The sequence below is a fragment of the Eurosta solidaginis genome, chromosome 1 (assembly GCF_040869045.1).
Source record: "Eurosta solidaginis isolate ZX-2024a chromosome 1, ASM4086904v1, whole genome shotgun sequence".
In the NCBI taxonomy this organism is placed as follows: Eukaryota; Metazoa; Arthropoda; class Insecta; order Diptera; family Tephritidae; genus Eurosta; species Eurosta solidaginis.
In genome coordinates, this window is record NC_090319.1 from 271,889,229 (window position 1) to 271,916,909 (window position 27,681).

Sequence of the window (27,681 nt, forward strand, 5' to 3'; positions counted from 1 at the left end):
AACATTTTTATTTATGATTAATAATAATTGTAAAATTGATCGTATTACAAGTGGGCGGTGCCACGCCCACTTAAAATTTTTTTTCAAATTTTTATCAAGAGTCTCAATATCAGTCCACACGTCAAATTTCAACATTCTAGGTGTATTATTTACTAAATAATCAGGTTTTTTGTGTTTTCAATGTTATATATATAAAATGTGGTTATCATCCGATTTCATTCATTTTCAACACCAATCACAATGAAGACATCTCAATATTTGCTCAAGTTATCGTGTTAACAGACAAACTGTGTGCAAAGCACTCTGAGTATACAAAGTTATCAATTTAACCCAAAAAGGCAAATACCGTTCGCTTTACTTATGTACCCATATCAAGTAAAAATAGAAAGCATATAAAGCGCGTGTTTCCTATGAAGATATTTCCTGCAATTTGGGAATAGCATTCCTTCATTCCGTCGTCGAACTAGTTCTAATTCTGTCCCCTCGTGGAGCTTGCTGCTGACACTTTTAAAATTTTGAGGTTACGTGAAATGGTAAATGCCCTCCTTGTTAGAGCTTTTGAACGCGTTCTTGATTGATTCAGTAGCAGGTAGTTCTAACCTTTGATTAATTAAATTAAATATTTAAAGCTCAGGCTGCAGCGCTGTTGTACGAGTGTGGCTATCAGCTGTCCCGCTTTGCACCCGACAAGCACCAGTTAGAAGTAGTCATAAATTTGTACAGCTTATTATCCTTTGCGTGACAGTCTCCTAGTTTTTTGGCACGGATACTTTAAATTTGTTTATAAAAATTTGTAAGCCTTGAAGTTTTTATGCTGAAGGCATATGCTGAGTGACTTTGTGGGTTTGAGGGATGATTTTCAAAAGAGTTTTCGTTCTATGCAAATTTATTAACGCAAAATCCCTAATTGTTGTAAAAGGAAGATTCTTATTTCTCTTCCACCTAGAACAGTTTTAATATTGAGAGTGAGGTCACAAAATAGTATGCCTGCCCTCAGATGTGGTTGGAGTGTAGAAAAGTACTCCTGTACTCGCAGGGGCGACTATAATTAATTGAAAATGATTGAAGAAATTAAAACAAAAATCTGTTCCCTCAATTTAAAATAAAAAATTTTATGATATGATCTGAGGTAAATTTAAAACTAATTTATGAAGCTTTAATATTTGCTTGGTATAAAGCATAATACGCATATGTATATATATATATATATATATAACTGATAGTCAATAAACAACTGAAACTATCGATTTTCTAACGTTTCCAAATTGGCAAGCTGCCAAACTGCCTGTTATCCTTATGCCATGTTTACATAAGAAATTTGCAGATCATTATTTAGAGGTTGAATCTTATGTCCTACCTAATTCAAAATCTTCACTATTGGTTCATATTGATAAGGTGTCGATGTAAAAGTTTCAATGTGTTATACATAAATATTTTAAAATCAAAATTTAAATTTTTTTCCAGCGGTTCAGGAGCTACTATAACTAATTTTTTGGTGGCATATCCAGATGAAAACTATATATCTCAGAATCATCCCTGGTTGGCACTAAAATCCGATTTTTAATGAAAGCAAAATATCTAGGGGCTAAACTGAACAGAACCCTTACGTGGAATGCTCATCAGGATGCTAACTTAAAAAAAGCACTTAAGCTCTATGGCAAAACATCTCCCAAAATGGTATACCGGATATTTAATACTAATCAAAAGCCTATACTCACCCATGCTTTCTTAGTTTGATAGCCGAAGACTTCGAAAAGAACAGTTATAGCAAAATTAAACAAACTGTTTCGACTAATTTATATTTGCGATGATAACGACCTCTGCTGATGGACTTAATGAGTTATTTTCCTTCCGTGATCTAGTAAAGAAAGAGGTAGCACTTTCTGCACCAGTACCTCAAAATATTTCAGAGATTAATATCGGAAACAGGATAGAATGTATGGAAGTAATATGAAAATACATAGGAAATCCCATATTGCAATGGCTCTACGCTCAGAACCTTACGAAACTAAGCTATCCATTAAGGACAGAGTTATGGCCAACGAAAGGCCTGGTTCACGGATGGATTTGTTGACGGAAAAAAGGGAAATGGTATCTTCGGGCGGAAATTCATGATAACGATACCAATAAGATACTGCGTCACTATTTTCCAAGAAAAAATCCGTGCAATAGAAATTTGTAGGAGAGAATGTCTACGGAGGGATCTATCCTTTATGGGATTCCTCATTATGTCAGACAGCCAGGCAGCCTTGTATGCTTGCAGTGATATGTGACTACTTCTAAGCTACTGGATGAATGAAACTTGCTTTTGGCTCTGTTCATTAAGGACTCCAACACTTAATGAACAGATCCCAAATTCCAAGCCAAGCAGATTGCCTTAGTAGCAAAAGTGGCTGGGAGACGAACCAATTCATCAACACTGGATGGAATTCCCAAGGCAAAGACAGCTTAAACTGTCCATACTCCCAGCAATGCAAGTATGAGAAAAACTTATTAATCCAAGTAGATAGAACCTTCGAACTCTCACTGGGTAGTTTACTGGATACTGTAGCCTACGATATCACCTAAGTAAATTCAATATTTCTGACACACAAATCTTTCCGCGAATCTGCCGCTATGGCAAGGTAGAAACTCTCCCATCTAAGTGGTGTGACTCTAAATCTCTTTGTGAAGCCTCAAGAGGTTCATAAGAAGCCTCCACATATAGCCAGACGCTGAAAAGTCGAACAAGTAAACACCATAATTTATTTTAAAGGACTCTAGAGGCATACTCGTAAATAGCAATATTTCGTTCATTAAATAAAATTGAGTCTTATTTACCTTTAACGGCGCTTAATTGGTTGCCAACCATTTGTTTCGCTATGAACGCTGCCATTTTGCTTTGTTTTTTTGTTTGTTTGCTTTACCGCACTTCCTTCGTGTTCTTTCTTTACCTGGTTTTATTCCTCCAAAATCTTAGCTTCGTCGTCACTTTCGCCTTAAGATTGAGCTACCCTTTCACTACTCCAACGATTTACTACTATTTTTGTTGTTTTTGCTTCTACTACGTTACAATTTTATTTTATTGCATTCGCGAGCTAGTCGGAGTTTTGTCACGAAGTACTTGCTGGTAGAAAGTCGTTTAGATGAGTTTTCGATAAGATCCTGCAAATAAAAAGAGAACAAATGCGAGTTACATTACAGTTACACTATGGTTACATTAGTTATATTATTATTAAGCTTGCAAAAGTTTTTCGAAGTGAGGTAGGTCTTTTATGCTCCCGCTATGGGTGTGTAGAAAAGGTACGCGTAGGAAAGGCAAGGTTTTTTATAAGTGTGTTATCGAAATCTATTTATTTGCAATCGAAGTGTTACATTTATGTTATCGATGACAAAGACTATAGATGAGTTATCAATTTGCTATCAAAAAGTTATCAATTATTTATCAGGATTATATCAATAAGTCTTCGATTTGTTATCGAAGTGTTATTGATTTACAATCGAAAAGTTACCGGCTATTTATCAAAAATTATCTAAATGTTATCAAGCCGATTTTAAAACAATTTGTTATGGATCTATAATCGAAAATTTACCGGCTATTTATCCAAAAGTATTCGATATTGTATCTACTATTAATCGATTTTTTATTGTAAAGTTATCGAATTTCTTATCGAAAAGTTATCGATTTTTTATTGAGATATTAACACTTTGTTAGCGATAATATTTTCAGGGTTTCCCGTGTGTTGTCATCTCGCTATTAGCGTTTTATCAAATAGAAAAGTTATCGTTCCAATTTCAAAAGTTATCGATTTCTTATCGAAACATTATCTGTTTGCTATCAAAAATTTATCAATTTGTTGGCAATCACAAGGTGATAACGCACCGATAACTCGACGATAGCAATTCGCTATCGATAATGGGTCGATAATAAAAGAATAACTACTTAGTACAGGTTGTTACACTATTTATTTGTTTCTGGTAAAGTTGCCTCTAACTAACTTAAACTCTAGGGCGAGCTCCAGTTAACTTAAGAACATTAGTTTTCTGAATATATACTATGTTTAAACGTCGAACTCTACGCGCACTTGGTATTCATTCCATTTTTTATTAATATATCTTTACGTTCTTAGTAAATCTTAGGCTATTTTTTAAGTTGTTTTGTAGTTTAAGTGATTTTTTCTTAAATTCTTGAGTACCTAAAATACCTTTGCACATGCTAGGTAGTATTTCATGTACTTAATCTTTACTCTCAGATTCGACTTCATTTTGAATCACTGCTTCACAAATTTGTTGATTGCATTAGAATTCGGTTATCTTCTTCTTGCTTTTTATTTTTTGCTTTGTTTCCCTTTTGTTTTCTGTATTTCGTGTTTTACAAATGCCGTCTGCATTAACATCAACAACGAAAATCTAGTACAAGAGATATGTTGTATGTCTTTCATATACCTACATCTGGCCCGATATACCTACATCTGGCCCGACATAGGAAGGAATGAGTAAAATATGTAGATATGTATGTATGTATTTACAAACAGATTCAATGTACGTAAAAAATATGTACGATAACAATTTAAATTCATGTCTAAAGGCTTTCATGCCATAAAGAATTTTTATTCGACGAACTCAAGAAGTTTTATTACAATACTAATTTGAATATACCCTGTAAGAAATTGTATTTATGAATATAAAAATTACATATTTTTCAACTTTTTTTACTTTTCTCGTTCTATTGCAACCGAGATGCCATAAGGCCAACAGTCATATAAAGTTTTCTTAAGAAATCTAAATAACTTATGTACATATGTATATGTCAGTAGAACAAAAGCGTGAATTGTTTCGCCGTCAGAGGTTTCTTTCCTATTTCTGTCGTTTGCCAACGCCAGTCGTGATCAAAACTGAAACTGTAGCTATGCTGATTAGAGTGAAATCATTGTACTGCATGTGATATAGTCGTTCATTAACGAGCAACGAGGCAAGATGTATGCATGTATGTTTGTTAACGCTCAAAAAGTATGCTGTGAAAATACTCTGTTATTGCTTTTGTAAAAAAATGTTTAAAAATTTAAATGACGTTTGATTTGAATTGATGATTTTATGTTTTATGAAACGGGCATCTGGTCTTAATAGAACCCTGCTGCAATTTCATAGGGTTTTTCCTTGGCATGTAGAATACGATTTCTCGCATTTGTCCGAGAAGAAATATCTCGCGTGGATGGAACTGTCGCGAGAGTTTCGAGTTTCAGATTGCTGTAAAGGCCTGCGAGTTTCTCGCCGTTCAATATATCGTTGCACAACTGGCATTACTTAGGATTTGTTCTCGAAAATAGGCAAAATTTTTGAGAAGAAATCTTTATCTCTACATATAATAGTGTCAATGCAGCCATTGAATTGCATATCGAGACGGCTGGAAGATTTTCGAGTATTTACAGACTCGATAATATAGCAAGAAGCCGAGTTCTCTATTTCTCGAACTAGGAGTTCTCGGTTATGTTCGAAAAGAAATCGTATGCTCTATTTGTATGTTACTGAAAACAGTTGTATTCTTTTAATATCAAATGATTCTCATTTTCTTTATCTCATTATAACCTCCTTCCTTATCCACCATCCCACCCCTTCTTCCCCACTCACTCTAGCTCAGTGCGATGTTTTCATTGAATAATTGCTTATTTTAGTTGTGCACGACAAAGAAAAAAAAAAAGAAACAGAATGTGGTAGTCCTCGAAAAAAAAATATGTATTTATCTTTTTGTTGCTATTGTATCGATAAAAACACTCCCGGAAGAATTTGGGAAATGTTACCGATGGGGATGCTCCTTTCTGGCATATATATCAGGCAGGTTACGGTTACAAGCACCATAGAGCTACATGCCCGACCATAGGAGCTTAGGATCGCCATAGTCTCGTCTGTTAAGAAACAAGAGTCCCCACAGGTTGGTTGACAACTATTTTGGAGAAGCTATTAATTATGCTGGCATTTCTTGAAGCCAGGATGGAAAATGAGCCAGAATGGAAGGACTTGTATCAGCTGATGAATGACCTGTTGGTAAGTTTTTAACTCAACATCGGATTAATCAATTTCAAAAATTTTTGCCGGTTGGTCTCGTAAAATTTCGAAGATGTTTCGAAAGTGGGTTTTGGTACCACATGAGGACCAGAGCGATTCCAGAATGTGTTTTGACAATAATTGTATGATGGTAAGATAGAAAGAGGAGGAAGGGAAGGAGATGAAGAAAAACAAAGGGAAGAAAAAAGAGGGAGAGGAATTAAGTGGGGTTAGAAAAGGGAGTAATCGAGAAAGTGAGAGGAGGAAGATAAAGAGGAGAGACAGAAATGAAACATGTAGAGGAGGGGGAGGCTTGAAGGTACAACAATTTTTTTCGAAGAAGCTAAAGTATGACAAATTCCGCTGTTTACTGATTTATTAGAGGCATCACAAAGGGTGGGAGTAGGAATGTGTTCAGGAGCGGTAGTTGAAGTGGGAATACGCTCGATAGTGGAAGATAGCTAATTGAAATAAGGAATGGATAAGAATAAGAAGAAAAGTGAAAGATAAAATAGAAAAGAAAAGGTGAGAGAGCGAAGAGAGAAAAGAAGTTTTTGGGCGAAACAAAGGCTGCTGAGTACTCTAGTTTATCTATAAAAAATTATATTAAAAATGGAATATAAGAAACGCATCCCCATGCTCCTCACAGCTTCGTCCGCTTCCTCTTTATTTATATTCAAATCATCATCTACATATACACAAAAGTACATAGAAAGAACACGTCTCTTATGGTAAGTATATCACAAGATTCTCTATTACGCCAGCAGCAGGAAATGTTGTGGAATATCAGCATTTCTAACAACTTACAAAAACAAATACATATTCTCTGGCGCCAAATGTCTAGACAATATGTCGCACATTTTATGTTATTTGATTTTATTTTAGCGTTGAAGATGTGCCATAAACAGCTGCGTGACGCCAACGCAGTGAAAAGCTTACATGTTTACTCACTGGCTAAGTCATGTAGATGCACATATGTAAATATCTAATAGATACTCATAACTGTTTTTACAGTTGTACGTATTTATTTTAGTTTACCACTTCCTCGCTTTATGTGATGATTTTTTTTTTGTGTCAAAACAAACATGACAACGCAATCGCCTAGCCACAAGTCAACTTGCTATTTATTTGCTATATTTTTTATTTACAGTTAACAATTATTTTCAATTTGCCAACCATGTAACGGTTCCCGCAACACATCTTATGACATTGTCAAACAAAATTCAATAAAAATGTTACGTATACGCTATGTAGGTAGCGTCTTTACAGCTCAATAGACATCTGAGTAGCAGTTGGTAAAGCTAAATTACAGCACAGCTGACAGGTGGTTACGTCCTCACAACTGACATGCAATAAGAGAAAAGAAAATCAGATTAAAAACATTCACTCCTTTGACAAGCATACCTACATATTTATATATGCTGGACGTATTTACTTGGCACAATCATATACTCACACTTACACAAAATCTTTTTCATACTTAGAAATTTGTCGCTAGCTTTAGTGAGTATTAAACTATATTAAGCACTTGAAAAGTTCTTTGTAAACACTATGAAGGGCACTTTATTTTGATATGCTAATTTTAGTAATTTAAGTAGAATTTGATTTTGCATTTGTCCTGAAAATTTGATAATTTACTTATTGAATTAATTTAACTTCCTGGCGATTGCTTTAAGTGGCCTTAGGGGAATTAAATGAAAACAATACATAGCTACTCCAGATATGTATAAAGTCATGCACGTGAACATTTGTAGCCGCTCAAGTAGAAGTTTTTACACCAAAGAAGCTTTATTTTAATACAATCAACTAAGCTAACAGCATTTAAATTCAGACTTTTACGTTCTACCCACAGACGACTTCAAGTTTTATATTAAACATAATGTAAAAGACGTAAGCATCAAGTACTCATGAAGTTCGACGTGTAAACATGTACATCTTAGTGTACATTAGACTGGGTTGAAAAAAACGTTGCCAATGTCCGCCCCTAAATTTGAAGATTATGTTGAGAGGGTTTCGGAAAATTTTTTTTAATTTTTTTTGATCCTTCGAAATACAGCCGAAAATGTTTTTCGTTGTAACTTGGTTATTTGACGTCCGATTTTTAAAATAGGTATGTCATTATTTTGGCCTTGAGAAGCTTCACATTTCCGTTTAATGTCCTTTTAAGCTATGAAGTCGTTTTCACATGATTAGGTCAGCTAACAAAATTTTGTTATTATCGAGATATCGATTTGTTATCGGCTTACAAACGCCGAGTTGGCGGCCGTGGTGTGGTGGTAGCCTAACACACCGCAGATCCTGGATTCGACGGGTTACTGAATCGTCATGGGTTATATATATATTGCCGTTTTATGGCTTTCTGTTTCATAGCAAACCGATGAGTCATCCAGAACAAATCAATAGCAAGTCAGTAACAAGTTGATAATACTCCGATAAGAAATCTGCTAGTTTGGTGTCACTCCGCTAACTTTTTGGAAACAAATCGATAATTTTTCGAGAACAAATCTATAACAAACCGATAGCTTCTTGATAACATAAAGATAACCATTCCTCAGCAAATAGATCACTTTTCGGTAACATATCGCTTACTTTTGGATATGCAATTAATAACTTTTTTATAAATAAATAAATCGAAAGCTTTTCGATAATAACCCGTTATTTTCTGCTTTTAAATCGAAAATTTTTTTTTTAAAATTTATATTTTTTCGATAAGAAATATGTAAATTTTTGATAGAGTATCGATAAATTTTCGATAGAAAATCGATGACTTTTCAAGAATATATCGATATTTTTTAGCAAAAATTTATAACTTTTTCAAGAAAGTTCGATAAGTAAATCGATAAAAAATGGACAGCAAGACGTGGCATTGGTCGGATTCGTTCGATAATAAATATATAAATTTTCGATAAAAAACATAACATAAAACCTTTGATATCGAAAGCGAATTCATAACACTTCCATTATAAACCGATAGCACGTCTACACGTTGTCGATGAAAAAACTTTAACAAACCGATAACTGGTCGATTGTAAATGGATAACAGGCTCATAACCGTTGCTAACAAACCGTAACACCACGATTACTATTTTAATAAATGACAACGTCAAACAGCTTGGTTGTGTTTTGTTTTGTCTGTGATTTTTTAACTAAATAAACATTATTTGTGGATATTTTTCGATTTTTTCCGTGATAATTTTGAATTTGAAATATCTTGTGTGCTGTAGTGCTTTGCTCAAAACAATAAATGTGTTTGAATTGTGCTAAATTTTTTCAAAGCTACATGCACTAAATTCTTTGCCTTTTGCATATTTTATTTTGTTGCTTTTTGACAGTTTTTTATACTCAGAGTGCTTTGCACACAGAGTATATTAAATTTTATTTTGTAACGATTGGTTGTACAGGTATAAAGGAATCGAGAGAAATTATCTGGACCCAGAATAGATTGGTTTGAAAATTAGCGAAATCGGATGATAACCACGCCCATTTTTTATATATATAACATTTTGGAAAACACAAGAAACCTGATTATTTAGTAAATAATATTCCTAGAATGTTGAAATATGACGTGTGGACTGATATTGAGGCTCTTGATAAAAATCTGAAAAAAAAAATTTAAATGGGCGTGGCACCACCCACTTGTGATAAAATCAATTGTACAAATATTATTACCCATAAATCAAAAATCGTTAAACCTATCATAACAAAAATCGGCAGAGAGGTTACCTTTACTATAGGGAATAGTTTGAAGAAAAATTAACGAAATCGGTTAAGGACCACGCCCACTTTTATATAAAAGATTTGTAAAAGGGTAGTGGACGAATAAAATAAGATATATCTTTGCAACAAAGAGCTTTATATCACCGGTATTTCATTTTCCAAGTGTACTTATAACAATAAATAGGAAAAACTTCAAACTTTGAAAAATGGGCTTGGCATCGCCCATTTTATGACTAAGCAATTTTCTATGTTTCGGGAGCCATAACTCGAAGACAAATTAACGGATCGTAATAAAGTTCCGTACACAAAATTTTCCTATAGCAAGAAATATTTCTAGAAAAAATGGACGAGATCGGTTAACTTGTATGTAAAAGATTTTTAAAATGGTCGTAGACGAAAATAATAAGCTACATTTTAGCGAAAAAAGCTTTGTATCAATAGAATTTTACTTTCTAAATTGAATTATAACATTAAATTGGAAAACAATAAAATTTTTGAAAATAGGTGTGGCACCGCCCCTTTTATAACTAAGCAATTTTCTATGTTTCGGGAGCCATAACTCGAAGAAAAATTAACATATCGTAATAAAATTGTGTACACATATTTTCCTTATAGCAAAAAATATTTCTAGTAAAGGTGGACGCCACTAAAAGTTTAGTAACCTTAGAAAAATTTTAGTTTTCAATAGAATAAAACTTGCCTGATTTCGTCCAATTCCATTGAACGAATACATACATATTAAAGGGAATTTCATATAGTTTCAGATAACAAAAAAACCATTGCGAAATTTTGCGTTTTTCTTTGTAATTGCCAAATTAAAGTTCCTATGCCCTCGCTCACGTATGAAGCGCAGTGACCTAACAATGAATTGTTCTCAATTCATGTCTACAATACTAGATACTAAAAAAAGCGAGTTATACCTGAAATGGTAAAAACCCAGAAAAGGGAAACTTGTGCACTGAATAGCCTTCATTGTTTGTCATATGAGTTTTCACATAGTTAACGAGTTGTGCACTTATCGCACCAGCTTATGTTATGTATGCACGCCTACCTAAGGGTCGTCTATTATGGGTGATACTTCTAAGCAACTGAGTGCTTCGGGAATATACAGATGTATGTATACATCACATAAACGCCTACCTAAAGCTCATTCGGATATTGAGATCTTAAGTAGATCTCTAAACCAAAGAAATGGATAATGTTAAGGATTAACAGGTATTATTTCCCCGTAAAAACCCAGTTTCTTATTCTATGACAAGTGATATAATAAAACGCTTGGGCTAAGACTATATAAATAGAGAACAAAGCTAAAAATGAATCATAACAAAGACGGACTGCATTGAAGTAAAACCGACTGCACTGTACCAAATTTTCCTATATCATAAACTAGTTATGACTATTTCACGAAATGCACTCTTTGAAGTTTGGCTTAAAAGTAAAGATGGAGAAACGGACAAAGCCATAATAAACCATATTTTGAGTATAAGTGGAAGAGATGTGGATCATTCAAAATTAAAAAAATACATCACCAACCTAACTTATAATGTTGTTTTCGATCTACAAGACGATTTATTGAGAAAAACCCTGAATGGTTATCAGAAAATCTGGATTTATTGCTTGATGCTGAGCCATGCACTTTTCGTGATATTTCTAAGCTGGGGAGGCCAACAAAAATCTTCTCTGAGTCATCTATGCGCACAAAAAAACGAAAAGCTAAGAAACTAATGAAAAATGTCAACAATGATCAACTTTTAATGGCAGCGGAATTGAAATTACGATCATGAACGGCATAAACATCAATCTTTCGAAAATGTTTCATACAATACCTTCATGCATAGGATGTGGAATTCAAAAAATTCTGAATCTTTTGAAAACTATGGAACAGAGACAAGGGTAATTATCGGAATATGCTTGGTATAATATGCCAGTGAGCGTACATAAAATTCTGTTTCATGGAAAGAGTATAATCGTGTCTGCTATTCTTCCTATTGGCCAACTTTCGGAAGAAGCTCAAGAGTCCAGAAACAAAGATACACGAAACTATCGTGAACTTTTCACCACAAAAAAGTCAAGAATTTGTAGTAACTTGGATTTGCTGCATAGATCGCTGATATCGTCAGACTCGTTCATAAACAGTTTTCAGTCAAAGCCGCGAGCTATAAAGAGTGGAGCTATTGGCTTATTATCTGAACCAGAGCATGTTTTTTTTTTTTTTTAGAGCATGTCGACGATATCGAAACCGACTAACTTTATACCATTTAAAATATCACTATTTATTTATAAGTATGTATTTCGATTCAGTTTTTACAAATATATGTACCTATGTTGTGTTTGACTTTGAAAATAAATTTTTTTAAATATTAATCAAAAGCCTCTAAGCTAAAATTAAGAAATCTAAACAATTTTTATTTCTTTAAAACCGCCGTACCAAGCATAGCTTTAACACATAATTGCATACGAAGTATGCAATGTGTAAAAGATTAAAATATGCATAAAGAAGGCAATTGGGAAAGACTTCACAACAGGCATGACGTAGCTGAATGCGTTTACAACCATTTCAACTATCGTAGGGGTGCGAGTTCGACTCCCACTCCCGGGAGAAAAGGCTTTGAAGAGATTTACAAGGTATAATCGAAACAGCTGTCGCCTTGTCCGTCCTGATGTCACGTTGTTTAAATTTTTCCCAAATTATTAAATAAATTATAAAATTAAAAAATTGCTTCAAATAAATGTTTTCATACATTTAAAAAAAGCAATATGGGCAATCCCCGATTATTAAAAAAAAAAAAAAATCATACAAACAGACGAAATTGGTTAATTCGTTGTAGTTCTATAAATAGAACGAAAACAGCAACAAAAACCAAAGTTTCTTTGAAAACCGCCGTACCAAGCATAGCTTTAACACATAATTGCATACGAAGTATGCAATGTGTAAAAGATTAAAATATGCATAAAGAAGGCAATTGGGAAAGACTTCACAACAGGCATGACGTAGCTGAATGCGTTTACAACCATTTCAACTATCGTAGGGGTGCGAGTTCGACTCCCACTCCCGGGAGAAAAGGCTTTGAAGAGATTTACAAGGTATAATCGAAACAGCTGTCGCCTTGTCCGTCCTGATGTCACGTTGTTTAAATTTTTCCCAAATTATTAAATAAATTATAAAATTAAAAAATTGCTTCAAATAAATGTTTTCATACATTTAAAAAAAGCAATATGGGCAATCCCCGATTATTAAAAAAAAAAAAAAAATCATACAAACAGACAAAATTGGTTAATTCGTTGTAGTTCTATAAATAGAACGAAAACAGCAACAAAAACCAAAGTTTCTTTGAAAACCGCCGTACCAAGCATAGCTTTAACACATAATTGCATACGAAGTATGCAATGTGTAAAAGATTAAAATATGCATAAAGAAGGCAATTGGGAAAGACTTCACAACAGGCATGACGTAGCTGAATGCGTTTACAACCATTTCAACTATCGTAGGGGTGCGAGTTCGACTCCCACTCCCGGGAGAAAAGGCTTTGAAGAGATTTACAAGGTATAATCGAAACAGCTGTCGCCTTGTCCGTCCTGATGTCACGTTGTTTAAATTTTTCCCAAATTATTAAATAAATTATAAAATTAAAAAATTGCTTCAAATAAATGTTTTCATACATTTAAAAAAAGCAATATGGGCAATCCCCGATTATTAAAAAAAAAAAAAAATCATACAAACAGACAAAATTGGTTAATTCGTTGTAGTTCTATAAATAGAACGAAAACAGCAACAAAAACCAAAGTTTCTTTGAAAACCGCCGTACCAAGCATAGCTTTAACACATAATTGCATACGAAGTATGCAATGTGTAAAAGATTAAAATATGCATAAAGAAGGCAATTGGGAAAGACTTCACAACAGGCATGACGTAGCTGAATGCGTTTACAACCATTTCAACTATCGTAGGGGTGCGAGTTCGACTCCCACTCCCGGGAGAAAAGGCTTTGAAGAGATTTACAAGGTATAATCGAAACAGCTATCGCCTTGTCCGTCCTGATGTCACGTTGTTTAAATTTTTCCCAAATTATTAAATAAATTATAAAATTAAAAAATTGCTTCAAATAAATGTTTTCATACATTTAAAAAAAGCAATATGGGCAATCCCCGATTATTAAAAAAAAAAAAAAAAAAAAATCATACAAACAGACAAAATTGGTTAATTCGTTGTAGTTCTATAAATAGAACGAAAACAGCAACAAAAACCAAAGTTTCTTTGAAAACCGCCGTACCAAGCATAGCTTTAACACATAATTGCATACGAAGTATGCAATGTGTAAAAGATTAAAATATGCATAAAGAAGGCAATTGGGAAAGACTTCACAACAGGGGGCCTACTCTGTATTGCGATGCGAAAGGCAGTGCGATGCGAAAATAAATTGCGATGCGAAAGGTAATTGGAACTCTGTAGCGCTATCGCATCGCTAACAATGTCGCTTTTTTATTTTTCGCTAATTTTTTGCTTGAGTATGCATCACTGACCAAACTCAAAGAAAGAGAACAAAAGAAACCAGGCGATTACAATTTCGGCAAACGATTAATTTTTGTTGAACAAATTAAAAAAAGGATTCTGTAGCATTATGGAACGATTTAAATGAAGAAAGGATTGATTTAAATGAAGAAATCCTCCCAGTTCAGAAATTGAACTGGAAGAAGTGAACGTGATAAATACAGAAAACGTGGAAAATCATAGAATGGGAAATATTGCTAGTTGTATCAGAGAACAAATAAAAAATGACATGATTTCAAATAGAAATGCTTTATAAAAAAGTGGTTTCGATTTAATTGTTATTTATTTATGTATTTTAAGTTCACTAGGATTACAAATTGTTGCTTTTGTGTTTGTTTTGTTTTTTGAGTTGTCCTATATATTTTTAAATGAATATAAAGATATCAATTTATAAAATCATCAATCAATACTTACATATTTGAGCAATGCGAATGCCTATTACTTGTAGCAAGAAAAATGCGAAAATGAATGCTGTTTGACATTCGCTTTCGCTTTACAGAGTGCCGGCAATGCGAAAAGGGAGAAAAATTGCGAATGGGCAAAATGCGAATGCGAAAGTCAAAATATACAAGCGAATGTCAAGATACAGAGTACCGATTTTGCGATTTCGCGTATTTTTTCTTTCGCATCGCAATACAGAGTAGGCCCCCAGGCATGACGTAGCTGAATGCGTTTACAACCATTTCAACTATCGTGGGGGTGCGAGTTCGACTCCCACTCCCGGGAGAAAAGGCTTTGAAGAGATTTACAAGGTATAATCGAAACAGCTGTCGCCTTGTCCGTCCTGATGTCACGTTGTTTAAATTTTTCCCAAATTATTAAATAAATTATAAAATTAAAAAATTGCTTCAAATAAATGTTTTCATACATTTAAAAAAAGCAATATGGGCAATCCCCGATTATTAAAAAAAAAAAATCATACAAACAGACAAAATTGGTTAATTCGTTGTAGTTCTATAAATAGAACGAAAACAGCAACAAAAACCAAAGTTTCTTTGAAAACCGCCGTACCAAGCATAGCTTTAACACATAATTGCATACGAAGTATGCAATGTGTAAAAGATTAAAATATGCATAAAGAAGGCAATTGGGAAAGACTTCACAACAGGCATGACGTAGCTGAATGCGTTTACAACCATTTCAACTATCGTAGGGGTGCGAGTTCGACTCCCACTCCCGGGAGAAAAGGCTTTGAAGAGATTTACAAGGTATAATCGAAACAGCTGTCGCCTTGTCCGTCCTGATGTCACGTTGTTTAAATTTTTCCCAAATTATTAAATAAATTATAGAATTAAAAAATTGCTTCAAATAAATGTTTTCATACATTTAAAAAAAGCAATATGGGCAATCCCCGATTATTAAAAAAAAAAAAAAATCATACAAACAGACAAAATTGGTTAATTCGTTGTAGTTCTATAAATAGAACGAAAACAGCAACAAAAACCAAAGTTTCTTTGAAAACCGCCGTACCAAGCATAGCTTTAACACATAATTGCATACGAAGTATGCAATGTGTAAAAGATTAAAATATGCATAAAGAAGGCAATTGGGAAAGACTTCACAACAGGCATGACGTAGCTGAATGCGTTTACAACCATTTCAACTATCGTAGGGGTGCGAGTTCGACTCCCACTCCCGGGAGAAAAGGCTTTGAAGAGATTTACAAGGTATAATCGAAACAGCTGTCGCCTTGTCCGTCCTGATGTCACGTTGTTTAAATTTTTCCCAAATTATTAAATAAATTATAAAATTAAAAAATTGCTTCAAATAAATGTTTTCATACATTTAAAAAAGCAATATGGGCAATCCCCGATTATTAAAAAAAAAAAAAATCATACAAACAGACAAAATTGGTTAATTCGTTGTAGTTCTATAAATAGAACGAAAACAGCAACAAAAACCAAAGTTTCTTTGAAAACCGCCGTACCAAGCATAGCTTTAACACATAATTGCATACGAAGTATGCAATGTGTAAAAGATTAAAATATGCATAAAGAAGGCAATTGGGAAAGACTTCACAACAGGCATGACGTAGCTGAATGCGTTTACAACCATTTCAACTATCGTAGGGGTGCGAGTTCGACTCCCACTCCCGGGAGAAAAGGCTTTGAAGAGATTTACAAGGTATAATCGAAACAGCTGTCGCCTTGTCCGTCCTGATGTCACGTTGTTTAAATTTTTCCCAAATTATTAAATAAATTATAAAATTAAAAAATTGCTTCAAATAAATGTTTTCATACATTTAAAAAAAGCAATATGGGCAATCCCCGATTATTAAAAAAAAAAAAAAATCATACAAACAGACAAAATTGGTTAATTCGTTGTAGTTCTATAAATAGAACGAAAACAGCAACAAAAACCAAAGTTTCTTTGAAAACCGCCGTACCAAGCATAGCTTTAACACATAATTGCATACGAAGTATGCAATGTGTAAAAGATTAAAATATGCATAAAGAAGGCAATTGGGAAAGACTTCACAACAGGCATGACGTAGCTGAATGCGTTTACAACCATTTCAACTATCGTAGGGGTGCGAGTTCGACTCCCACTCCCGGGAGAAAAGGCTTTGAAGAGATTTACAAGGTATAATCGAAACAGCTGTCGCCTTGTCCGTCCTGATGTCACGTTGTTTAAATTTTTCCCAAATTATTAAATAATTTTTATTTATATTGGCACTGGAAAATGCTTTTAGAATAGAAAATATGGTTATGTGAAATTTCATCGTGTATGAGGGCAAGGAGAAAAAGTAGGCGGATCACGCCCATTTTTATTCTCAAATCAGATTTAGGTATCTGTAACCACACTGCAAAATTTCAAATGAATTGCCCCACTGGTTTGGCTGTTATTAATTTTGGCATTCAAAAAGTGAAAAAAGTTAAACTGTGCACCGTACCAATTCCAAAGAATTCGCTTATGCTTACACTTTCTATAATCTTTTATTCCGGTTTAATCCATACAGTGAGCCATTATTGACGCCAAATGGGTGCACAATGGGAGATCAAGTTTTCTCCACCTGCCTCCCTTAACTAAGTTATTCAAAACTACGGTGTCGACTGATATAATTTACTGGTCGAAGCTCCTTTTTCCATTCACATAACATGACCCAGTCAGCAAAGCCTTGGGGTTTTTATTCGCTGTGCTATATTCATATCTGATTAAAGCTCATACAGCTGGTCATTATACTTCTTTCGATACTCTGCGTTACTTTTGTGCGGTGGGGCTGGTATTAAATAAACATAAGATGAATTACTTGCTGTAATCCAAAATAAAATCAGCGCATTCCCGCTTTGGCAGACACATCACCATTGACGGATATAAATTCGAGAATGTGAAGGACTTTGTTTTTCTAAGGACCAGCATAAATTGCGAAAACAAAAGCAGCTTAGAAATCAAACGGGAAATAACTCTTGCAAACAAATATTACTTTGGACTATGTAGACGTTTGAGAATTAAAGCCCTCTTTTGACAAAAAAAAAAATAAATAACGATCCACAAGTCGCTCATCATATCTGTCCTGATGTATGTCTCGAAAACATGGACGCTGTCGAGAGAAGTCGAAGTGGCACTTGAAGTGTTTCACAAAAAAGTTCTTCAGTGAATCGACGGGATAATACCGATTATTGTCGAACCCGTCTCTACGGGTTTTCTACATATCGCTGGAAAATGAAACAATATTATTGAATCACTGTCCTTTGGAAGAACCTCCACCAATTTTTGCTGTAGAGTATTTCTCAAAATTCATTTTAGAAGTAAGCCTAAATTCTCACATCACCCTCTCTCGACCTTAATTGAACTCTGTGTGCTTTATGAAGATGAGTGTAATAGGTGACATACCTACCCGAGATACAAATTCGTTTCAAAATTTACAACAAAACCAACATACCGAAATATCGCTCGTTTTATACATTAACGTACAAATTTTCATGAAATCTTAAATGCTTTGTGCTTACTGTGAACTGATTGAAAATATTTAATACATGATTTTGATTTTAAATCGTTTAGAAACCAGCATACAGCAATTCCATGCGGAGAATATAAACCGCAATCCAAATATATCAACACATGGTACGGGAAATGTATTTTGTAAATTACGCTAAAACATGTGTAATGAAATCAAGAATGAAATGCATGTTAAATTAAATATTTACTATTGCATTTATGGAGCTACATAAATTGGCATAACATAACATGGCATTTAACTTCAAAATTCAAGCACCAAAATATTTCATAAATTGTTTGATGTAATCATATGGGAATTTTTGTACAATACAACACATGATTGAATGTTTTGTTTTGAGTGGTAAGTGACAACGTTCAATTATTTTATACTAAAAAATAAAAAACACACACCTTAATGTCACTTAACACATATTTGATATGGACATTTTTAGGTATGTATGTATATGTAGAGCTATGTAAATAAACGAGCACAACAAAAAATTGAGGATATGCATTAGGGTCGCCCTTAGTTGTATGAAGGAAAAAACGTTTGGATTTTCAATCTGAATTCTTAGAAAAATCAAAAACCAATATATACAGAGTCTTATACCAAGCGAAAATGATTCAGAGATTGCAAAAGGAACTTGAAGTCCTGAAAACTTTAACAGTTTAAGTGTTCACATTCCTTTATCCTAATAACTTTTACTTAATATCGAAGCAACTTTTATTTCTTTAATTCCTTGCTTTTTTTTAATTTTTGAAATCGACCCAAAAGAATATGAGCATGTCTCGCTAATTAAATACAGAAAATAATATTGATATAATAGTGAACAGCAGAAGTAATGCTTATAAAAGCAATGCTAAAACCCAATGTTACGAATTTCTTGGAGCGCGCCTATTATTATTTCACACAATTGGGATTAAAAAGCATATATAATAAGTATGTTATGTTGGAATAAGTATGTTAGCAGTGCTCATGCTACCAATGCACCTATCTATAGAGCTCTACGGGAACTTAACACTACATCGGGTTCTTTTGTATCTGATTTATTTAGCTCTAAACCTTATTTTGTAGCTTTACTACATGTAAGTTTTGATTCATATTTTAACTGTATAATTCTGTAATTTTTTTGTTTTTCACTTAACATATACTATTTATAATAAGCAAAAAATTTTAAAGTTTTGTCATTAGTCTGTAAGTGTACTCTCCTCAGGTATGACTACAAATATAGATAAATAAATAAATAAATGGTGAATAAAGGAATAACAACAAAAACGCAACACTTAGAGACCAATTGCAAAGCGCGCAGCGAGGTATTCATATGGCTGAGTGGATAAAGGTCTTTAAACTTGTATAAAGTATGAGTGTTGGAGATTTCGAGTTCAATACTCAGCTCCCGAGAAGCTAGCTGACGAAAAAGAGAAATTCAGAAACATCTCCTAGTAACCATCGCCGTTTTTAAATTTTCTAATTTTTCTTTAATATCAATAACATAAATGAAAACAGTTTTTTCTCATTCACTGTGTAGTAGAAAATGCCCAACACCCGAAAAATATTCTCGAAATTAAACAGAAGTCGTTAGTGTTTGAAGCTGTAACGTTGGTAACGTCAAATTGAATGAGTTTCAAAGATGCCTACTCGAATAATTTCTAAAAATTCATTTTAAAAAGGTTTAAATATTTGTGCGCAACTGAAATCTTGACATTTTTTTATTTTATAACTTTTTATTTAATTACTAATTACGCTCACCATAAGTGATATATAAAAATTCGCCCCTTCTACGGTTTCAAGCCCATTTAAATCCTCTTGGATTGGCCTAAAATTTTGCACATACAAATTTAAAACCTATTTCAATATTTCTAGGGGTGAACACTTTGGAACATAAGGGCCACCCTGATATATATATGTACGCACCTACAGTAAAAAATCACCGCACCGGAAATTGTAAAATATCAAATATTAGAACAATAAATCATTTATTTCTTGGATGTTGGGTGTTGAAGCTTGTGCATGCGTCGGCCTCTATGTAGAAATGCCTCTAAGCGAAACAATTGTTTTTTCTTGGAAACAAGCTCAACGGTTTCTTTTGGGCGGTTGGGAGCTTGCACGTCGATAAAGATCTCAAATAACTAGACTGAGTGTCTGCATAGTGTTAGCAAAATTTGTTTGACGTCCACACACAAAAGCCCCAATTAGACACCAGGACTTGTCTTATAGAATAACTCCGTTGAGATATTTATTTTATTTATTTATTATTTAAAGTCGGCGACAAACTATGGTCGACTGCATAATATAAAAGATATATAAATATACAACTCAAAAGTTAAAATTTAAGATATATCGAGATTTCAACAACGTTATATTACAAACAAAGATATATTATTGAACATTACACTTTAATTTCAGAATATAATTATAACAAGAAATATGAGCAGAAATAAGATCTTATACCGAGATCTTATACTAGCGAAATGCATCAGATTCCGCTCAGCATGATTTCGGAATGCAGTGGATTCCAATCTTGCTGACGGAATGCAACAAGATTCCAATCAGCATGTCATGGGAATCCGGCAGTGCTAAGAGTAGTGTAATGAGAATACGTCATCACAAGGCATAAAAAAGTAACATGACCTGTGCACCGGATTCCAATCAGCTCGATGTCTGACCCATAAGATTATACTGCCGGAATGCATACGATTCCGGTCAGTGACTCATGAAAAGGAGGAGGAGTCTAATGGCGGAAGATTTGCAAATGATATTAGAAATTTTTCAGGACGACACTTCTGTTCACGTCCTTACTGCTTCATTGCTTATATGACACTTCTCTCTTTTTTTAAATTTGTACTAGTCCGTCGTCCTGGGGATTCCCAAGGTTTTCCCTTCCACTACCCTGCTGAAGCTAATTTATGCAAAGCCTAAAAGGAGCTAGATCAATATACTTTAAATAAAGTAAATAACGTGAAGTTGGCCTAACGTATGTAGGAACGTTACCCCTGTTATCCACCTGTAGACTACTTTGTAGCACCTTTCAAACAAAAAAGCGACTCACCTCTATCGCTATTTATTCTTCCTTCCCCATACGCTGCGACGCAGATTTGCATCTGCACCTGTGACAAGTTTGAACTCTTTTGATCGGGCTTCAACGTTATGGGTTATGTAGTAAGATCCGGGGAAAAGATGATACTTTTTCCCTCTATCCACCACTAGGTCTTCGGTGCCGAAGTTAGATAGCATACACGCCTATAGATGTTTCTCTTCACCATGACTGCAACTCTGACCAGATACTTTGAGGTTCTCGAGGTCAGTTTTCACTCCACTGATTTTAGCATATTGGGTTATTGTCCATAGGACTTCTCTTTCTAAAGCACAAATAAATATTGACAGCGCCTCAGAACATGCTCCCAGTTGTGAGTGCAACACATCCTCCGATTCCTTATTGATTTGGCGAATGTTCTGCTCGCCCCTTCCTTGTGTCGAGATACATGCAGCGCCTTCCAATATCAAGTCCGTATATTCGGGTTTTGATGTTGCAACATGTTTTAGAATATCTTCCGAACTCATCAAACGTAGCATTCAAACCTTGGCCTTCGGTATAGTGGGCATCAGTACTCTAGCCATCAACTTCAACCCTGCACTCTCTTGTGCTTAAAGGTCTGGATCAGCTCTCTGCGCCCTTAAGTTATGGAGGGAACAGCTCTTCTGATTTCCTAATATCGAAGGAGATGACAAACTCAATATTACAAATTCAATATATCAAACTATGTTGGAGGAAAATGCATTCCACCATCTTATTTTAACGAAGCGAGAATGGCGAAATAGCGGCAAAGAGTAGCAGAGCGCTTGAAAACGAGGGAAAACTGGTTCAGCTGTTCAAAACCTGGCGCTAGGGGTTGAGAAAAACCGTGTATCAGCTCCTTCTTAGGACCAGATTTTCACGATTCACCAAATCTGTACAATTCTGCACATTCACCTTTATATAATTAAAGAATTTCAGCACCAGCCAATTTTAGCGTGTACGTATCCAAATTGCTTATTCCTATAGCGAATCATAAAACCAACTCATTAAACATTTGCGTTGTTGCAGTTGTTGTTGCTACGCCGTACCACATATTTAGCCATAACTCCCTCTTATCCAGCTTTCCGTTTGTCTTAATTATGGTGCATTATTGTGATTTATTTATTACACAGGACGCTCAGGCACAGGCGCTCCAAAGTTTGCAGCAGTGATTGGTGTCGCTAAGTACAAGGGTAGTTCTTAAGTGAACGTTGTACTAATGGATAGCAAAATTATACAGAGGCGAGAAAATCTTTTTCAAAAATTTGTTATCGCTAACGTTTTTGCAACAGTTTTTTGAAAAAAAAAAATTTATTTTTTGGGTTTTGGGGAGTGTTTTGGTCGAAAAATGTACCCTTTGGCAATTTTTTTTTCGCAGGCTCGAAAATTATTTTTTTGGGTATGCGTAGTGGAACTTTTTTTCCTGACCCCAAATCCTATCGAAAGATCGATGGCGCTATATCGGTTAACTTTCGTCCATACAAATCGAGCCAGGTTAGTAAACATCGTACATATGTACATACATACACGCATTCATGTGTGGTGTTTGATTCACAAAATAAAATCTACCACCTTAATGTCATAGTCAACATCGTACTTACATAAATACACACATTCATGTGTGGTATTTGACATCAGCCAATTATGTAATTGCGGTTGCACGTTTTGCGCATTACAAATACTAAGCGTGAGAAGCTTCCTACCAATGCAGTAATTCATATCAGCTTTCTAGTTTTTACTAATTGGCCTAGAGCCGCAAATTAATTGCATTTGAAGTACGGAGAAATGTATGAAGGGGAAATTTAAGTACTTTTCAAAATATGTTGACACGCTAAGCCACATTTTAAAAGCTGCAAAGAAGGCCGCTATAAAATGTATGTACATATGTATAAACTTATGCACAAACAATGCAGAAATGAAGGCAGAAAATATGAAGTGACTGTTAAGGTCAACATCATACTCAGGCATCCGATTAAGTAAACAGCAAAATATTGGGTCGTCATATCTGGAAATTTTTTTGGTGCTGACATTCTCGCATAGATCCAGCGAAATATTGATTTTTATATACCCATGAGTGTTGTTTTAACGGAAAAGCAAATCAAGTCATAGTCTCATAGAGGCAAATCCTTTTCGAAATCGACTAAGAGGTGAATCGCGTCAATACTTCAGCTTATAATCTGGTACATCGCAGCACCTTTTTACTGTCGTTTTGAGGATAAATTTTCCCTCTTGAAATTAAATTGAAAATGCAATTTTTTAATATGTTCAAGGGGTTTTGAGGTTGCTTAGGATTCACAATTTGGTCCGTTTGTCTTCTTATCTTCCCAGAGGGTGGATCCAAACCGACCTATTCCTAAAGATCTAACTTATGGTGCAATTTGCTTAAAACTCGGTACAGGAGTACCTAGTTTGGTGGTGCGATTTGTTTTAAATTTATAGGATGAACCGATTTAAATTTGTAAATGGTTTGTAAGTAGATACAGACCACAATGTCGGTGATTCCAGAATGTGTTTTTACAATACGGTTATCAAATTGGATTTGTTAATGAGGGTTTTAACAAGGAATGGAGGTTCAGAAGAGGATCAAGAGGGAAAGGGAGAATTATACAAGAAGCCATAGACAGATGAAGATAAAAGGAAAATGGGATTTTGAGAGAGAAAGTAAGAAAAATGTTAGAGGATTAAAAATTAAGAGAGGGTGAGGGAGATGAATAAAAGTGGTAGTACTAATTGGTGAAAAAATTTTAAAAATTGGAAAAAGTTCGAGCGAAAGATAGGAAGGAGAAATCCCAGAGAGGGAAACGATTTGGAAAAAAAATAGCCAGGGTCTAATAAGGGGAACTGAGTGGGAGTATAAGAGAGACAAATCGAGAAACTAAAAGGGGGAAGATAAATGCCAATGTATACTGAGAAATAAGATGCAGAGCAGAAAGGAATATTATCGGGCAGTAAACCATCTCAGTTATCTGTATATATATATATATATATCTTATATTAAAAGTGTATGCGATTTCAAAAATAGTAGATACATGCCTTACCTTCAAATAGTTTCGAAGGAGTTTATGAAAACAAAGGTATTGAAAATGATTGCCCTTTCCGATACCCGATGAGAGCACAATTATGCAATGGAATGCAGATCCATGGTAAAGAGATTCCATATAAGGGGAAAATAAGATGAGAGAGGTATAGAGAGTGAGAACAGGAGTATTAACAGGAGTAGGAGTTTGTGTGGGTATGGAGTAGGAACGGGATTCTGAGTGGTAGTTGGAGTGGAAATTGGTAGATGGAAGATAAATAGAACAAGTGATGAACAAGAATAAGAAAAACAAGTAAGAAAGTCTAAATTCGGGTGAAATCGAACACTACATTCCCAGCTGTACGCTTGAAGCGCTGTTGTTGTTTGACTTACCAAAAAGGGGTACATTATCAAAATTTGTTTAAGTGTTGTTCCTAGCTCAACCATACCACTACTGAGGTAGAATTTCAGCGATATGTAGTTAAAACCCATAGAGTTATTGCAAACTTTGTTAAGGTTAGACCTTAAAGAAAAGTAGGCGTGGTCTTTAACCGATTTTAATTTTCTTCACACAGTCTATATAATTTGGCAAGAACATTGTTTCTGCCAAATTTAAATGTAATATCTTTAAGGGCTTTTGCTTTACGACATGATAAACCTCCAAATTTTCTTCTTCTAAATGTGGGTGTTGCCACGCCCATACTCCAAATTGTTTTTTTTTTGGATTTATATTTTGCGTCATAGAACTAATCCACTTATCAAATTTGATTACCTTAGCGGTATGCGTTTTTGAATTATCCCATTTTCTCCATTTTTCCAAAATTTTCGATATCGGAAAAATGGGAGTGGTTATCGTCCGAATTTGCTCATTTTCAAGACTAATATATTCTGGGCCCAGATAAGTCCGTATACCTAATTTGGTGAAGATATCTCAATATAAAAGTTGTCGTGTTAACGGACGGGCAGACAGACACAGCTTAATCAATTTTTCTTTCGATATTGATGATTTTGATATATGTATGGAATGTCTGTATATATCTCGATTCCTGAACACCTGTACAACCAACCGTTATCTAATCAAAGTTATAATATCCTGTGTGTAATTACAGCTGGGTATAAAAATGAAAAATAAAATAGAAGAGAATTGATAGAGAGTGAAGAAGGAGTACTTCCCATACGGCTCACTTTTGAAATTTAGGCAAACCAACTTTCGGAAAGATAAAGGTCTGCCGGGTACCCCAGTATATAAAACATATGATACGTATATTTTATTTTATGCGTTCGTAGTTCAAACTTTTTTTGGCTCGAAGCTCAAAGTTTTCTGTCATAATACAAAGATTTATGAATTTGGGTATATCAACATAAATAAATTCTGATTTATTGTCTGAAAATGAAAAAAATAAAATAAATAAATAAAAAAGGTCATGTGTATGAGTTTACCGTAATGTAACAAAAGTATTGGCATTTAAGGTCACATGTGCTCTTAATAGTAAACTCATATAACTTTATATATTTTATTTTTCACTGAAAATTCGCTGGGTTCGCGGGTTGAAAAGTATATCGCACATCTCAAAAAGTCCCCATGTTCAGAAAACGCAAAATACTGACTGACTTTTCAATATGCGCCAATAAGACACTAAGAAAGCATTTTCTCGCCTTTTCCTTGTTCTACGTATTTTTGTTATTCAAAAATTTTGTTTACACTTACTGCATTTTGAATTGTTTACTTTCTGGCTGATGGTCTATTATTCTTCAGTTTTTGAATATATGGTTAGTCGACCAACCATAGTCATATGTGTAAGTTCTCTCTTGTTTTTAATATAATATTATATAGAATATTTTTCGAATGTCCATTTTCTATTTGTGTTTAACAGTCCTGAAGATGATTTCAGACTGAAATCGAAATATCGACGAATTAAAAACTAAAATACAATTTTAAATATTGTGTTTTATTTAACTAAGGCCTTTTAGCTCATATAAAGTTTTACAATTTTCGATAAAACTTTGATAATATTTGATGAATTTTTAATATAAAAGTCGATAACTTTTCGTCTGAAAATCGATATGTTTTTAATAACAAATCTATAACATTTTGGTAAATCATCGATTAGTTTTCGATAGTAAGTCGGTATTTTTCGCACAAAAGACATACAACTTTTTGATGTCGAAACAGTAACTTTTCGTCAACCAATCAATAACATTTTTTTAACTATAGATATCTTTCCTATAAATAATCGATAACTTTTCTATAAAATTTCTACTCGATAGCAAATCGTCTTATGTAAAAAGCCGTCGACAAAAAACCGATAATTGATTGATAAGCGATCCTTGGCACTTTGCTAACAAACTGAGAGCACGCCGTCTGATCTCCGTTTAGTTTTTCCTTTTCTCTTTTTCTTTTCTTTTCTTTTCTGTCCAAAAAATGTATTTTACATAAAGCTTTAAATTTTTCCTATACTTCATGCATGCTTTCAATATTTTTCTAATAATCGGCGATCGAAAAATTAAAAAGTTGAAGGTTTGATGGATTTGCCCACATCCGTTAAAATAAGTTACAAATGCTTCTTTGTTTGCGGTTCAGCTATCAAACATAACCCGTAACAAGTACGCCTGTCATAAATTAAAATACAGACAACAATTTATTTTTTGACTACAACTACATTCAAACTTACAAAGAAGGCAATACAAAACCTTTGGAAAAATTTGATTTATTGTTGAAGTTTGACGTATCCTATTCGACAATAATATCCACTAAATTAGCGTAGGCCTTTGCTTTTTTATGATGAGTAGAGTGACTCTAAAATATGTTCATAAAAGCCGACTATTGAAGGGAAAAATTTATATTTTGAATTTAATTATTTGATAAACGATGAGGATTTAAGTACGAAAATTAAGCTCACCTCGTTACATATATGTAAATTTGATCTTCAACGCAGTTTAATAAAGTTTAAAAAATAGATTGAAATGTTTTTTTATTTGTGTGAAAATTATTATTATCTCGCTCGTATATCACACTCTTCCACCGAAATTACCTCATTTATGAAATCAATATATAAAATATTAGAAACCCATTTTAAATAGAAATAGAGAAATTTCTTGAATTTACATCTTCGCTTCACTCCTTTTCTCACCTAAATTACCTCATATTTAGAGCCTTTTTAAAGACTCTCCATACAAATATATTAAATATTACATAAATACTTTCAATAATTACGTATATATGGCATACTTAAAAATTTGTTTCACTCTCAATCTCATTCCCCCTACCAATCTTGCTTATACTCCTTCTCCCACTCCCATCTTCAAATAGTTACCTAGATAAAGTGAATTTCAATTCTTGTTTCATTTCTATTTCGACCTTTATTTCCACTTCTTCTCTCAGT

At 34.0% G+C, this 27,681-nt stretch overlaps 1 protein-coding gene across 7 annotated transcripts in view; it reads right to left on the reverse strand.

Moving 5' to 3' along the window:
- cpx (complexin) overlaps window positions 1-27,681 on the reverse strand; it is an 818,351-nt gene that overhangs the window by 496,373 nt on the left and 294,297 nt on the right. For all 7 annotated transcript variants that reach the window (XM_067760772.1, XM_067760773.1, XM_067760776.1 and 4 more), the window contains exon 4: window positions 2,821-3,144. In XM_067760772.1, coding sequence (XP_067616873.1) covers window positions 2,821-2,875 — 55 coding nt within the window. In that variant the 5' untranslated portion in view covers window positions 2,876-3,144. The remainder of the gene's footprint in view (window positions 1-2,820; window positions 3,145-27,681) is intronic.